The sequence below is a fragment of the Oncorhynchus clarkii genome, chromosome 2 (assembly GCF_045791955.1).
Source record: "Oncorhynchus clarkii lewisi isolate Uvic-CL-2024 chromosome 2, UVic_Ocla_1.0, whole genome shotgun sequence".
NCBI classification, from domain to species: domain Eukaryota; kingdom Metazoa; phylum Chordata; class Actinopteri; order Salmoniformes; family Salmonidae; genus Oncorhynchus; species Oncorhynchus clarkii.
The window spans coordinates 7,504,996-7,521,276 of NC_092148.1; the positions used below are offsets into that span (position 1 = coordinate 7,504,996).

Here is a 16,281-nt window from a genome sequence, read left to right on the forward strand (position 1 = left end):
TTTCAATACGTTACTATCTACTACAACTAGTACTTTACGCCATTGTACTTGGGTGATAGGCTTTAAAAAACACCATAATGCCAACTGCAGAGGTAGTCCCTTACCTGTCCACACTTCCGCTAGCAAATGTTTAAATTACTTACAAACTGACCCCACCTCCTTAGAAGAAGTCAGGCTAGGCTATTCAATCAACGTTGAAGCACCGGGTGAAAGTTTTTACATTGATAGAAAACAGCATATAATACCGACAATTAAATGAACCCTCTTTAGATTTATAAGTATGATATTACGTTTGAGTTTCACCTGAGCTCGTGACACTCCTTGCTTAGCTCCTCAAACTTTCCGTGTAAGTTGGATTTCTCAATCAGGAAGTAATATCAAGTTAAAATGGTAAGTAACCTATACTTTTTCTCAATCACCAACTACACACCGAAAATAATTTAAACATCATTCATCGAATGTTTAGCCTACTCGTGAAGTTCTCCCGACTGGAGAATATTTCCTTGAGCCAACAAGTCCAATTGCCTAGTGTTTGTGATACAGAAACCTGGTGGATGACAAGGATTGTCGACAAATATCCTTGGATGCCTGACCGGAGCTTGAAAAGGCGCTGTCCGTTCTTTGATTCATAAATCACTAACTTTAAACAACTGGCACTGTTGGATCCACACGACGTAAATATTAGTAAGTCTGCGCATTTTTCTTTTGCACAGACTTCCTTGTCGTGAACAGGTAGACAGTGTCTACATTTGATTCAATCAGTAGACTATTGCCTCAAATGTCCCAGTACTCCTTGAACTCCTTTCCAATAACTGAAAAGTATGGACAGGTTTTCACCTTAGTGCTGCTTCCACCTGTCAAGTCATGATCAGTGGTGCTAGGTTATAGGAAAGGTGACAAGGAAAGGGGTCTATAGTATATAATAACATTGGAATAGGCACAACGTTTAGGCCTACCCACAGATGGAAACACACGACTAGCCTGGGCATACACTTTTCCCAGAGGTCATTGCATGCACACCTAAATCACAGCCTAGGCATACCCGTAGTCTACTACACATAGCCACAGAGAGTAGGGGTGCTGAGGGTTCTGCAGCACCCACTGAAAAATCATAATAAATAATGGTTTCTTTATTTTTTCTTCTCTCTCACAAAAGTAGTGCGCTGGGCCTTTAATAATCCTGTATTAGTGGACCAATTAGAGCATGCAAAACATTGTTCTCTGCTGCCACCCTGTCCACCTCCACAAACAATACCCCCAACTCCCAATTACTTCCCGTGGCTATGCTACTATAGTAAATGTTTTGCCTCTAAATGTTACTGCACTCAGCTAGCAAAATTGTTTCCCTGTCAAACTGCAGGTGAAGCTGATTCAAATGAATCAACCAGGAGCAACGTGTCTGGGCAGGGTTATCCCCATTGAACAGGCCCTAGGAGGGAAAAGGAATGTAGACAAATCAGGATAGGAAGATTTGAGGTCCACGGGGGACAGACCCCCTGTGATGTCATGCATACAAAATTATACCTGGTCATAACTTTGGGATTCAACATCGGGACTCTGTATTGGTTGGACACATTCAGGGAGGACAACGTGACAGAATATTCTTCCTCTCCCGATCTAGTTTTTATCAGTGAGGGAGGGGGAAGAAACCACTGCTGGTATTCACCCTGTGACCTGTTTGGTTCCTTGTTGAGAAATTCCACAGACGCATGACTGTTCTACGAGAACTGGACTGTCTGTTGCAATACCCAAACCATCTGTCTGTCATGGTGATTCATGACTGATAAATCACAAGGTATTTCCCTCGTGGCATTGCCTCTTCTTGCCCATCTGACCATCAGTGAATGAACGAAGAAACAACACAGCCTACGGCCTACAGCCTACGGTCTACAGCCTACGGTCTACAGCCTACAGCCTACACACTATATTGCTGCTTAGCCTTTCTGTTTCTTTTCTATGCAGAGTTTCTCATTCAGCACCTTGTATAATGTGATGTGTGTTTGACAACTACTTTACACCACTGAATTGACGAGGGTATTTCAATCATAAACGTTTGTCTCTTGGTCTTGGTAGGCCGTCATTGTCATTAAGAATTTGTTATGAAGTGACTTGCCTAGTTAAATCAAGTTTAAATAAATGATAGTGTTCTGATTTTGGTTCCTGGCACACAGCTATATTATGACATTACCTCACCAACTTGTGGTCAATATGGCAATATTCAAGGTTATTTTGGTAAGAGTGAGTACATTGGCGTACAACGTTAGACATTTCTGTAGCTGTTTGAGTAGGATCATAGTTCTCATCCTCTTTTGAAATAGAGGCTGCTGTAATTGTGTAATACATGTGTTATGGTGGGAACATCTTTATGGTCGTGTGGTGAGTATGAAGACTATTCTTTCTCTATGGTCATAACACATTCAGCTTATTTGTGGCAGGCACAGTCTAACAGGCACAGTCTAACAGGCACAGTCTAACAGGCACAGTCTGGCAAGGCACAGTCTAAAAAGTGTATTGATTGCTACTTTTATGTAATTTATTGTGTACAAGGTTGGTGACCACTGGTGTTCACTGTGCGGACATTACTATTTGCACCACACAAACCGTTGTACATTTCCAGAACTCCACAATGCGATCTTGAAGAGCTCACAGCCTCTTGTGTAAAGTAGTTGGTATGTAGGATTTCCGGCATATTCAGTTTCCTTGCTACCCAGCCCATCACTGATCTTTCCAACTCCCACTCCTCAGTCAGTTAATGAGGACATATGAGTGTTCCTTAATGGATGAGGAGAGGAGTTGAAATGGAAAAGAGAGCGAACTTGAATTTGCACAGACTGGTTGCAATAAGTTTCTATCTCCCTCTCTTTCTGTCTGTTTCTCTGTCTCAGGGGAGTAAGGAGCGCTACCACTGGCAGACCCAGAATGTTAAGATCAGCGGGGTGGATGACATGGTCCTGCTCTCCAAGATCAACGAAGATGCCATCACTGACAACCTCAAGAAGAGATACATGGACGACTACATCTTTGTATCCTTCAGCTTCAACTTAGTAGTAGAACCAGGACACGCACTGCTATATGTGGCAAATACACTGAGGCTTTGCTGTGCTTTGTAGATGTACATACACCGTGGTCTCTCTGTCACACACACACACACAAACACACACACGCACGCCCTATGGACCTACACACCTGTGTGATCACTTCACCCACATCAGCCTGTTATGAGATTAGCCTTAATAACATACTTTAAAAAGTGTATAGCAACATGGAAGGATAATATGTTTGTGTCTCAACCACCATATTTACAGTACACCATGTAGCGTTAGGGACTAACACTGTGATCACAGCTACCCACGTCAGCGTTGTTGTGGTCCCTGGCGGTGGTGTCTTCTAGATGGATATTCAAGTTCTTCTTAACGTGTCTTCCTCAGACCTACATAGGGTCGGTGCTGATCTCTGTCAACCCCTTTAAACAGCTGCCCTACTTCACCGACAGAGAGGTGGAGCTCTACCAGGGAGCTGTGAGTAATAGACACACTACTAAAGACACTGGGCTTGCTGCTGGCTGGCTGCACCTACCTACCTACCTACCAGTTTCAGGATTTGTTTGCATCTCTCGATCTAGACGGAGAAACTGTAGTGTATAAAATGATGCTTATTAATAGGTGATGCAAAGTGTGCCCTCCCACATTCCCACTATCATGTAAATGATCTGTTCAATGCCATTAAGTTGTCCATTGTTTACCTGACCTCATAATCACAGAGTTAATGAATAACCCCAAGGCTTCCTGTTTCTCAGTTACCTCCTTCATTTCTTTGGTTTCACTCGGGTCTGAGGGACCAGTAGAAACTCCATTAACCACTTCTGTTACAAATATGTGACAATGTATTCTACTGCAGAAGTTTTTGTAAATGCCTTTTTTTAAGTAAATGTAAGTAAGTAAGAAGCGTCATCATGTAAGTAAGAAGCGTCATCATGTAAGTAAGAAGCGTCATCATGTAAGTAAGAAGCGTCATCATGTAAGTAAGAAGCGTCATCATGTAAGTAAGAAGCGTCATCATGTAAGTAAGAAGCGTCATCATGTAAGTAAGAAGCGTCATCATGTAAGTAAGAAGCGTCATCATGTAAGTAAGAAGCGTCATCATGTAAGTAAGAAGCGTCATCATGTAAGTAAGAAGCGTCATCATAAGAAGCGTATCAGTAAGAAGCGTCATCATGTAAGTAAGAAGCGTCATCATGTCAGTAAGAAGCGTCATCTATTGTGAATGCTGTTTACCGAGCTGGACAAAATAAAATACATGTTGAAAGTAAACTGCTGGATGTTTGATAGCAAGTCACCTAGGGCTTGTAGAAGACACTCATATATATATATATATATTATTTTTTTTTCTTCTAATTAGTAATTTAGCAGGTGCTCTTATCCAGAGTGACTTACAGGAACAAATAGGGTTAAGTGCCTTGGTCAAGGGCACATCGACAGATTGTCGGCGTGGGGATTCGAACCAGCGACCTTTTGATTATTGGCCCAATGCTCTTAACCGCTATGCTTTCTCTTCCTTTTCCAGGCCCAGTATGAGAACCCCCCTCACATCTATGCCCTGGCTGACAACATGTACCGCAACATGATGATCGACTGTGAGAACCAGTGTGTCATCATCAGGTCTGACCAATCATCTCACTCCTAGAGATCAAACTTTATACTTCTTGTAACCTGAACTGTCACATAAACCATGCATTCTGTCAATGGGATACCATCACAATGAGTTAGGGTGTTGCCCTGTTTCCCAAAGCTTTCCGTTGTCTTTGCAGTGGGGAGAGTGGAGCAGGAAAGACTGTAGCAGCTAAATACATAATGGGTTACATCTCCAAGGTGTCGGGCGGAGGTCCCAAAGTCCAGGTATAGGGGATACATTTGACTAATGCTCCCTTCCATTCTCTCATTTCTTCTTCTCAGACACATATTAGTGGGTTCATCTGTTCTCCTTTATTCTTCTTCTTCACAGCACGTAAAAGACATCATCCTCCAATCCAACCCTCTCCTGGAGGCCTTTGGGAATGCCAAGACTGTGCGCAACAATAACTCTAGTCGCTTTGTGAGTAGAACCGGGAATCTGGGAATACCGATAGAATGGATAAGGAATTAGGGCCATTCTGCCATTCACTCCCATTGGCAGAGATGATGGGACCAGATAGGTGAAGCAATAGGGAGGATTGTAGGTGGAGCTTTGTTGTTGCATTCCTGTTTTAGGCCTTATCTGGACAAGGAACCTTAATCACTGTCTGTTTTTACCACAGGGGAAGTACTTTGAGATCCAGTTCAGCCGTGGAGGAGAGCCAGACGGAGGGAAGATCTCCAACTTCCTGTTGGAGAAGTCCAGGGTGGTGTCACAGAACCAGGGAGAGAGGAACTTCCACATCTACTACCAGGTTGGACAGAATAACAATAACTAATTATGTAGAGAATTCCGTCACTTAATTAACCTTTGACCTAATGACCTCTGACCCTTAGCTCCTGGGGGGCGCCACTAAAGAGATGAGGGAGAACCTTGGTGTCACCACACCTGACTACTACCTCTACCTGAACCAGTCTGGCACCTACACCGTGGAGGATGTCAACGATAAGAAGGAATTCTCTGACACCATGGTGAGCTCTCTCTCTCTCTTTCTCTCTTTTTCACTTGTATAGAGAGGCAGTTTGTCTTCATTGTGTGTCTGTGTTTTAGGAAGCCATGTCAGTGGTGGGCCTGTCTGTAGATGATCAGGACATGGTGATGCAGATCGTAGCAGGCATCCTGCATCTGGGTAACATCGCCTTCAGAGAGGAGGGAAACTACGCTGTGGTGGAGAGTGAGGACTGTGAGTTACATACATACATACACACACAAGCCCAAACCAACCCCTATCCTATACCCTCTTTGCACTTGTGATCTCTCTCTGGCTGTCCTATATCACTTCCCCTCCTCCATGTTCCGGCAGTCCTGGCGTTCCCGGCCTACCTGTTGGGAATCTCCCAGGAGGGTCTGAAAAACAAGCTGACCAGCCGGATCATGGACAGCAAGTGGGGAGGCAAGACGGAGAGCATCGCTGTCACTCTGAACACAGAGCAGGCCTCCTTCACACGGGACGCCCTCTCCAAAGCCCTCTACTCACGCCTGTTTGACTTTCTTGTGGATGTAAGTGTCCATTTTAATTTCAGAAGGAACCTGTCAGTGAGGTTCCGTTTATCCTCATCAATTTGCTCACCTACAGTATATTTTGACTGATTAACTAGTAGAGGGAACATTTAACAGCAAAGCATGGCCATGTTCACAATCACTATAAAGAGGCATCTCTCTTATCGGAACATGTATTGGACTTGCTGTCTGAATTCTTGTCCAGTTGTTTGTCTTTTGACTGCTGGGTTGGGAGCCTCACAAGACAGAACACGTCTAGAGATGGGAGCAGCAGGGAGGCAGCACAGCTTACACATGTTCTGTCCTGTTGTCTCACAAGAGGTTTACTGCAGTACTGTTGCTACGACCATGACACCTTATTTTATTGTAGTACTGTATGATGAAAATATAGACTAGCAATTCAACTTCTTCATAGATTTCTTTCTTCTCTCCACTCCCCCAGTCTATCAACAAAGCCATACAGAAAGACCACGAGGAATTCAACATCGGGGTGCTGGACATCTATGGCTTTGAAATCTTCCAGGTGGATATTTCTGTGCTTCCTCATACAGGAGTTCCACTTCTTCTGTTGGACTAGGCTTCTAGGACTAGGCATTTCCTTTAACACTGTATACATAAAGATTTCTACCTATAGGCTGTTAGACCATATCATTTAGTTGAAGATCACATGTGTCCTGATCACATGTGACCTGTACACACCATAATCACACGTGTCCTGTACACCTAATCACATGTGTCCTGCACACCTCACATATAACAACACTGCACACCTAATCACATGTCCTGCACACCTAATCACACGTGTCCTGCACACCTAATCACATATGTCCTAACACACGCACACCTAATCACATATGTCCTGCACACCTAATCACACGTGTCCTGTACACCTAATCACACGTGTCCTGCACACCTAATCACACGTGTCCTGCACACCTAATCACACGTAACAACATCCTGCACACCTAATCACACGTGTCCTGCACACCTAATCACACGTGTCCTGCACACCTAATCACACGTGTCCTGCACACCTAATCACACGTGTCCTGCACACCTAATCACACGTGTCCTGCACACCTAATCACACGTGTCCTGCACACCTAATCACATATGTCCTAACAACATCCTGCACACCTAATCACATGTGTCCTGCACACCTAATCACATGTGTCCTGCACACCTAATCACATATGTCCTAACAACATCCTGCACACCTAATCACATATGTCCTAACAACATCCTGCACACCTAATCACACGTGTCCTGCACACCTAATCACACGTGTCCTGCACACCTAATCACACGTGTCCTGCACACCTAATTGCCACCTCCAGTTACGTTGAATTGTTACTACATACAAAATCGCTAATGCTACGTATGCTCTCTGTTGTGGGAATGACCACCAGGGACACCTGAAGTCAACCTTAAATGAATGATTCTTTATTATCATCAAGCTGGAGAGGTTCCAACAAATAAATGCACCAAGTATTATCTCTGCCGGGGCAGTCCCGTTGGGTCTCTTATATACTGCTTACACAGTCACGTTATATTTGCATGATTTAGCTTATTTATTATTCATTTCATTAACTTTCGGTTCATTATACCTCACAAGGCTTCTTCTCTCCAAGCTGACACCTTGAAACTAATTCCTTTCTTTTGGGTGTTGCCACATTGCTTATACTGATAGTGACCGATCCAATACCTCACAAGGCTATCTTCTCCCAGGCATGATCCATCAGCTTGGTTGTGGGTGTACACATTGCTTATACTGATAGATATTCCTCCCAGGCATGATCCATCAGTAACTTGGTTGTGGGTGTACTGCCACATTGCTTATACTGATAGTGAGGATTCCTCCCAGGCATGATCCATCAGTAACTTGGTTGTGGGTGTACTGCCACATTGCTTATACTGATAGTGAGGATTCCTCCCAGGCATGATCCACCAGTAACTTGCATCAACCCAGTCGAATTGGTTATTAGAAAAGCACAAACATAACATTTTCCTTCACATCTCTATTTAACACTAATAGAAAAACGGCTTTGAGCAGTTCTGCATCAACTTTGTGAATGAGAAGCTGCAGCAGATTTTCATTGAGCTCACGTTAAAAGCTGAGCAGGTAAGTTATAACTCTACATTACCTGTTTCACTCTTTCGTCTTGTGATAGGTCTACATTACTTTGGCCTGTTTTCCCAGATACTGACGTTGTTTCTTGTAGGAGGAATATGTGCAGGAAGGGATCAAGTGGACCCCGATCGAGTACTTTAACAACAAAATCGTGTGTGACCTCATTGAGTCCAAACTGGTGAGTGATCATATTTGGTCATTGCTGTAGTGCTGAAGTTGACCGGGCCATTTTGCCTGTAATTCAGGTGAACTAGTTACAGTACCAGTAGATGTGTGTGTGTGTGTGTGTGTGTGTGTGTGTGTGGTACAGTTCTTGATATGCCCTGTTCTTATTACCCAGAACCCCCCAGGCATCATGAGTATCTTGGACGATGTGTGTGCCACCATGCATGCTAAGGGGGAGGGTGCAGACCAGACCCTGATCCAGAAGCTACAAGCGGGAATCAGCTCCCATGAGCACTTCAACAACTGGAATAAAGGCTTCATAGTGCACCACTACGCTGGCAAGGTACGTACACCATACAGTACAACACTATGGGCCTTTTACAATGCATCCTCATCGCAACCTGATCCAACATTCCAAAGATTACAGCTCTTTGATTTAATTTGGTACATTGCCCCCTGGTGGGGGTTTGAAGAACATGGAGCCCACATATCCCAAATATCAGAATGTGTTAGAGGGAAAATGCTGATAGCTCTCTCTCTCTCTCTCTCTCTCTCTCTCTCAGGTGTCCTATGATGTCAGTGGCTTCTGTGAGAGGAACAGAGATGTGCTCTTCAACGACATCATTGAGCTGATGCAGAGCAGTGAATTGTAAGTGTAGTGAGACGTGTTATAATAGGTATACTATATGATAATTACATAGTCTGCCACTGACCAGCCTCTCTCTGTCTGTCTGTGTTTGGGCAGTGCCTTCATAAAAACCCTTTTCCCAGAAAACCTAGAGGCAGAGAAAAAGGGCCGTCCTACCACCGCCAGTAGCAAGATCAAGGTAAGGATCTGACACGGTTGTGTGCTACTACAATCTCTGTAGACCCAGAACAAAGTCTCACGTAATTGGTCAGCTGCTTGATTAAGTTCTGGGTCCATACGTGTGAAGAGAAGAGATGGTAGAACGAGCAGCAGAACAGGAACGAGGAGCGGAACCCTCTGTCTACGGGCTAAATGTCCCCTCCCAAAATTCGAAAGATGTTAACACCTGCGAAATCGTGATTTGTCCAAATAACCAGTGAGGAAAGACCCACACACTGTAAGCACTGCTGCTCATTATCCCACCCATCCCATTCCTTCCCCACAGATACTACCATACCAGTTATGTTTATGTAGATCTGTCCACTAAGTATTATTGTTGCTATGGAAACAGACATGCCAGTCCAATCTCAGATGAGTGGCTCCCCCACCCCCCTGTCTTCCATAACATCCCGGCCACGGGTCACTGTATGTGTTATTGTACAGGGATATATTTTCTTCCATCAGTCTGTTTACTACTCTGAGCGCCTGGTCTGTGCTACCAAGCTGTGATTGAACCTCCATGTCCTTCAGAAACAAGCCAACAACCTGGTCCAGACCCTGATGAAGTGCACCCCCCACTACATCCGCTGTATCAAGCCCAACGAGACCAAGAAGCCTCGGGACTGGGAGGACACTCGGGCCAAACACCAGGTGGAGTACCTGGGCCTGCGGGAGAACATTCGTGTGCGCCGCGCCGGGTACGCATTCCGCCGAGCCTTCGCCAAGTTCCTGCAGAGGTGAGCCCTAAGGTCATAGGGGTCAGGGGTCCAAGAGATGGATTTCCATGCTGGCTTCACAGATTTCAAACATCAGTACAAATGTATTTGTTCATGTTGTTTTAATCAGCGTTTGGCTTGATCTGAATTAATTCCACCCAATACTTTGTTTTCATCTATTTAAAAAATGTATGCATGACTTGAGGACATTCTGCCAGTCCAGTAAAATGGCTTTGTGTGGTCCTACAGGTACGCCATCCTGACCAGGGAGACATGGCCCCGGTGGACAGGGGAGGAGAGGAAGGGGGTTTTGCACCTCCTCCACTCTGTCAACATGGACCAGGACCAGTACCAGCTGGGAAAGACTAAGATCTTCATCAAGGCCCCAGAATCAGTACGTCTTTCTCTCGTTATCTAGAAAACCTCTATACTGACACATAACAGTCTGGTTCTTCTTACTATAAAGATGATCATTTATAGAAGTATTGTGAAATATGTTTCTGTAGTTGTTCTTGCTGGAGGAGATGAGGGAAAGGAAATATAACGGATATGCTCGGGCCATCCAGAAGGCCTGGCGCAAACACATCGCCGTCCGCAAGTACGTCAAGATGAGAGAGGAAGGTAAGGTATGGTTTCTCTCTGTGGGAATCAGCTTTTTGCCATGTACAGTCAGTACTGCATAATAGTGCACTATATCTACTGTATATGTTAAGCCCTGTATCCTGTCAGGTCAGTACTGTATAATAGTGCACTATATCTACTGTAAATGTTAAGCCCTGTATCCTGTCAGTTCAGTACTGCATAATAGTGCATTATATCTACTGTATATGTTAAGCCCTGTGTCCTGTCAGTTCAGTACTGTGTCACACTGTAGTGTCCTGTCAGTTCAGTACTGTGTCACACTGTAGTGTCCTGTCAGTTCAGTACTGTGTCACACTGTAGTGTCCTGTCAGTTCAGTACTGTGTCACACTGTAGTGTCCTGTCAGTTCAGTACTGTGTCACACTGTAGTGTCCTGTCAGTTCAGTACTGTGTCACACTGTGTCCTGTCAGTTCAGTACTGTGTCACACTGTCATGTCCTGTCAGTTCAGCACTGTCACACTGTGTCGTGTCAGTTCAGCACTGTGTCACACTGTGTCATGTCCTGTCAGTTCAGCACTGTGTCACACTGTGTCGTGTCAGTTCAGTACTGTGTCACACTGTGTGTGTCAGTTCAGTACTGTGTCACACTGTGTCGTGTCAGTTCAGTACTGTGTCACACTGTGTCAGTTCAGCACTGTGTCACACTGTGTCAGTTCAGTACTGTGTCACACTGTGTCGTGTCGTGTCAGTTCAGTACTGTATCACACTGTGTCGTGTCAGTTCAGTACTGTATCACACTGTGTCCTGTCAGTTCAGTACTGTATCACACTGTGTCCTGTCAGTACTGTGTCACACTGTGTCCTGTCAGTTCAGTACTGTATCACACTGTGTCGTGTCCTGTAGCCTCAGACATCCTACTGAATAAGAAGGAGAGGAGGAGGAACAGCCTCAACAGGAACTTTGTGGGCGACTACATCGGCACCGACAACCACCCCGAGATCCGGCAGTTCGTGGGCCGCCGGGAGAAGATCGATTTTGCAGATGTGGTTGCCAAATATGACCGCAGGTTTAGGGTAAGAGTCAAGTATGGCCACAGTAACAAACCAACATTAACATTGTCACAGAACGCATAATGCTATTGTTATTCATGTTAAATAGACAAGACAGTGTTTCTACTCCCTCTACGGTTTGGTGGATACTGCCAATGCTTGTCTGCTCAATGAACCCCCTATATATTGTGGTTCCTGGTCAGTAAGCCTATAATAGCAACAAGTTATATAATATCCCTCTCTCCATCTTGCAGACTGTGAAGCGTGACCTCATCCTGACCCCTAAGTTCCTGTATCTGATTGGTCGGGAGAAGGTGAAGCAGGGACCAGATAAGGGACAGATCCACGAGGTTCTGAAGAGACAGATAGAAGTGGAGAAGATTCAATCAGTCTCTCTCAGGTGCCGGTTTAGATACTCTGGAAGTGTTATACCAGTTGATGGTCATGATGCACAGTAGTAGAAATGGGTGTTTCATTGAAAAGATGTCTCCTTTCCTCCCTCAGCACCCTGCAGGATGACTTCTTCATCATCCACGAGGAGCATTACGACAGTGTCCTTCAGTGCATCTTCAAGACGGAGTTCCTCAGTCTGCTCTACAAACGTTATGATGAGAAGACCCAGAGGAAGCTACCGCTCAAGTTCAACAACCTGTCAGTCAGTCTTTACTCTGAGCTTAGCCTTAGACCAATCAGTGGGGTCTTACTGTTAAACAGTTGAAACCATAACAGTAGTTTTCTATAAAAAGCTGAGGGATGGGGCTGGAGAAATAAAACCACTCTCTCATAGACCGATATGGATGCAAGGACTGATCATCCATGATATCATGAAGATAGCTTTAACCATGTTTTGAGGCTATACAGTTTTACATTTACTTTGTATACAAACATTGGAGTAAAGTAAGCCTATACTTTGGGTTCTGACTGCAGTGTATTGATTTATCAGCAACTTAAATGACTAAAACCACATATAAAGTATGTAAAAGAGATGATGGAGCTGTATCTTTATAAGATCATGTACAACCACCAAAATGAAAACTAGACAGTCAGGGAGAATCTAAAATTCCAAAGATGTCATGGGCATGGGTCTCGCTGTGATGTTATAATGTTTGAGTCAGAACATGGCATGGGTCTCGCTGTGATGTTATGATGTTTGAGTCAGAACATGGCATGGGTCTTGCTGTGATGTTATGATGTTTGAGTCAGAACATGGCATGGGTCTCGCTGTGATGTTATAATGTTTGAGTCAGAACATGGCATGGGTCTCGCTGTGATGTTATAATGTTTGTGTCACCCAGATAGCATAAGAACATGGCATAAGCCCTGGCAAAATGTGGAGAATTGTACCAAATTTGCTTTAAAACAGCAAGACCTGCGGCCAAGTGGAGGGCCTTTAAACATTTTGGCGGGAGACGCCCCCAAGCTAAATTATTATATTCTTAGAGAATCAATTAAATCATTAATTTATAAGTCCAAAAAGGGATGTTGCAACTGCTGATTTCCCCTTAAAACATACCAGTGTCATGCTTTACGTCAACGATCATGAATAATCTCAAAGATGCATAACGCAAAAGTTATCCAGTTTGAGTCTTTTAAGCCATATCTTAACCCATTGCGCTTCTCTCTCCCCTCTCCGTTCCTCGTTTAGACTGGAGTTTAAGGTGAAGAAGGGAGGTTGGGGGCCGTTCTCTGCTGCTGGCTCCAGGCAGATCCAGTTCCAGGCAGGCCAAGGAGAAGAGGCGGTTGTGAAGCCCAGCAGCAAGGTCCTCATAGTCACCATCGGACCCGGGCTCCCAAAGAACTCCAGTGAGTCCAAGCACTTTGGAGACTTCTATTAGTAGGCCTAATCTGTGTCTGCAACCGTCCCATAGCATTTCAGACACATCACACCTTTTTGTCATGTGTTCCCCAGGACCGACCCGCAGGGACAACAGGAAAAGTCGCTACATGGGAAACCAGACTCCAGGCTCAGGACAGCAGTCACAAGGTGAGAGAACTAGATATCTGAGCCTCTCCAATGATGGCACTCATTTCACTTTTGACCTGACTCAACATCTCCCTCATCTGTCTCAGGCGCCCCCAGGGGCAGAGGCCGAGGTGGGGGTGGTGGTCAGCGGGGTGGTGGTCAGCGGGGTGGGCCACCCTCGTCCAGGGTCTCTCTGCTCCGCCGGCAGTCCAGTATGGAGCAGCCTACACTACCCCGACAACAGAGGTCCCGGCAGACCAACAACCACTCCAACAACCAGAGCCAGGCAGACACCGCTTTCATGAACGTGCCTGACCAGGGAGTGGCTGGGTGAGTTCTCAGGTCCTGTTTGAATACTTGTTAGGTTGTTAAAATTGATATTCTTCCTGTTGTTGCTGGTGTTTAAAAAAAAACTCAAATGGTATTATATACTGTAAACCAAGAAAGGCACTTTTTCTAAATCTCTCTTTCTCTCCTCCCAATTTCGCTCAGTGTTCATCGTAGACGCTCGAAGGAGGTCAAGCCTTCCCCAGGAGCGGGCCGCCCCAAGCCTGCCCCCAAGCCCAAGCCTCGCTCCCCTGAATGCCGAGCGCTGTATGCTTACGACGCCCAGGACACTGATGAGCTGAGCTTCAACGCGGAGGATGTCATTGAAATCCTCACTGAAGGTACTAAACTCTTACAGTAGATCATCTCTGAAGTTATATTTATATAAACTGAGTATATTAATTACAGTAGTATAAAACTGCTATTAGTCATATACTATAAGTACTGCTACATATTATATACTGATATTATTGTAGCATTATTAAAGGTATACTATAACCACATGTTCAACTGTGATGCAGTCTTCCTGTGCTTCACCTGTAATTCCCTCTGAGGATAGAAAAGGGCTATATAGTCTATAATTGCTAGATTGACCGGTTTTCTCACCCATCCTCCCTCCAGATCCATCAGGCTGGTGGTACGGTCGTCTTCGCGGGAGGGAAGGCATGTTTCCTGGGAATTATGTAAAGAAGATTTAGGCTGGAGCGATGAGGGACTTGTCTAAAGGTAGAAGATCTAGACTGGAGCGATGAGGGACTTGTCCAATGAGAGAAGATCTAGACTGGAGCGATGAGGGACATGTCCAATGAGAGAAGATCTAGACTGGAGCGATGAGGGACATGTCCAATGAGAGCAAGGAGTCAGGTGGTAACAGTAGAATTACAACCATACCAAGTGCATTACTACAGAGACAAAACAAAAAAGCATAATTAAAGCATTTCTCCATACCATCTCTCTTTGGAGTCCGAGACGAGGGAATGCGATGATTTTTGACAAAGATGGTTTGAAGTGCAAATACTACTAATTTTTATCAATGGATTTTATCTATTGTTTTAGCATGTGTTAGCTTTTTTTAAAGACTGAACAAATATTTTTATAGCCATTTACCTCGAGTGTTCAAATAAATCTTAGTTTTATTTGCTCTTTCACGTTTGTTTAATACATAGGACCAAATGTCCATAATAATCTCAGTTCAGGTGGAGTTGGGATAGAATGGGTAATTACAAAACATTTTTGACAAGATATATATTGTAAAATATATATTAGTTGTGTATTTTATGTGATTATCCATGTCTTAGGTAGATATTTCACAATTCTATATTTAGTGAAGATTTGTAAGGCTGAGTTTACACAGGCAGCCCAATTCTGATGTTTTATCCAATTATCGGCAAAAGGGCTGGTCTGATTGGCCAGAAGACCAATTAATGGGAAAATAATTAGAATTGGGCTGCCTGTGTAAACCCAGCCTTACTGATCTTCACTGATATAGAATTGTGAAATATCTACCTAAGATGATGATGAACCATATAAGACATTAACAGAGCCTACCATTTCCCATGTTTTATAATAGGCTACATGGTACATGTTATTACCCAGCGATAGTCTGTTAAAAAAGACAGTTGATTGTTTGTCGACAGTTGACATAAGGTCATAATGAACAAAAAATTAAAAGAATTGTAAACCATCAAATATTGAGGGGTTGTTTCTTTGGGGGGAGGGGGGTCACCAAAGATTGTCCCATGACACTCTTTTTACAGCCTATGGACACTGGTCATGTCTAGAAGGGATGGCACTGATGTCAAAGTGACTATTGAGTTGCATCAGGATAATTTTAGCTCACCCTAACCCTTTTTATAACCTTAACCTATTCTCCTAAACTAACTGCGTAAGTTGTCCTAACCTGCTGAGTAAGTTATCCTAACCTGGTACTAAAAGTCACTTCTGACATGAGCGGCATCCCATCACAAACCTCTCGACACTACTTACCATTGTTTTTTACAACTAACTCTATTACCACAGATAGAACAACGAGACAGATATTTCACTGGGTGTTTAAATGTGAAGCATCCGCTTGGCGTTTCCAATCACTACCAATGAAACATTTGATCTCAATACAGTTTTCTGTTCCCAAAACTGGAATATGTTATGAACAGAGTGGACTAGGGTTTGTAGACTTTACCCTTTGCAAAAGTTATTGCACACGCGCACTTCAGAGTAGGCGTTCCCTGGCGGAAATATGAAGATAACGCTAGAACGGGCCAATCGTATTTGGCTCTGCCCCCTTCTTGCTTGGTCTGCCCACTATGGCCCATTTGTTCCCATTGGAAACG

The 16,281-nt window shown here is 44.2% G+C and overlaps 1 protein-coding gene across 1 annotated transcript; it reads left to right on the forward strand.

Annotated features, from left to right (window-relative positions):
* The first annotated feature begins 258 nt into the window (after positions 1–258).
* Positions 259–15,616, forward strand: LOC139420204 (unconventional myosin-Ie-like). The gene is made up of 27 exons (XM_071170053.1): positions 259–390; positions 2,886–3,023; positions 3,429–3,518; positions 4,564–4,658; positions 4,808–4,895; positions 5,002–5,091; positions 5,294–5,425; positions 5,508–5,642; positions 5,722–5,854; positions 5,975–6,171; positions 6,614–6,694; positions 8,207–8,293; positions 8,394–8,480; positions 8,643–8,810; positions 9,031–9,116; positions 9,213–9,294; positions 9,846–10,051; positions 10,280–10,424; positions 10,537–10,651; positions 11,516–11,685; positions 11,916–12,061; positions 12,166–12,312; positions 13,307–13,464; positions 13,571–13,645; positions 13,732–13,954; positions 14,117–14,292; positions 14,573–15,616. The coding sequence occupies exons 1-27, from the start codon at positions 388–390 to the stop codon at positions 14,647–14,649; spliced, it is 3,330 nt and encodes a 1,109-aa protein (XP_071026154.1). The 5' UTR covers positions 259–387; the 3' UTR covers positions 14,650–15,616.
* Positions 15,617–16,281: the final 665 nt, after the last annotated feature.

What these genes read in the sequence shown, in the direction of transcription:
- LOC139420204 (XM_071170053.1), top strand. An exon ending in GCGGAGGTCCCAAAGTCCAG is followed by an intron (nt 4,896 to 5,001) that starts GTATAGGGGATA and finishes TCTTCTTCACAG; the next exon opens with CACGTAAAAGACATCATCCT. An exon ending in TTCGCCAAGTTCCTGCAGAG is followed by an intron (nt 10,052 to 10,279) that starts GTGAGCCCTAAG and finishes GTGGTCCTACAG; the next exon opens with GTACGCCATCCTGACCAGGG.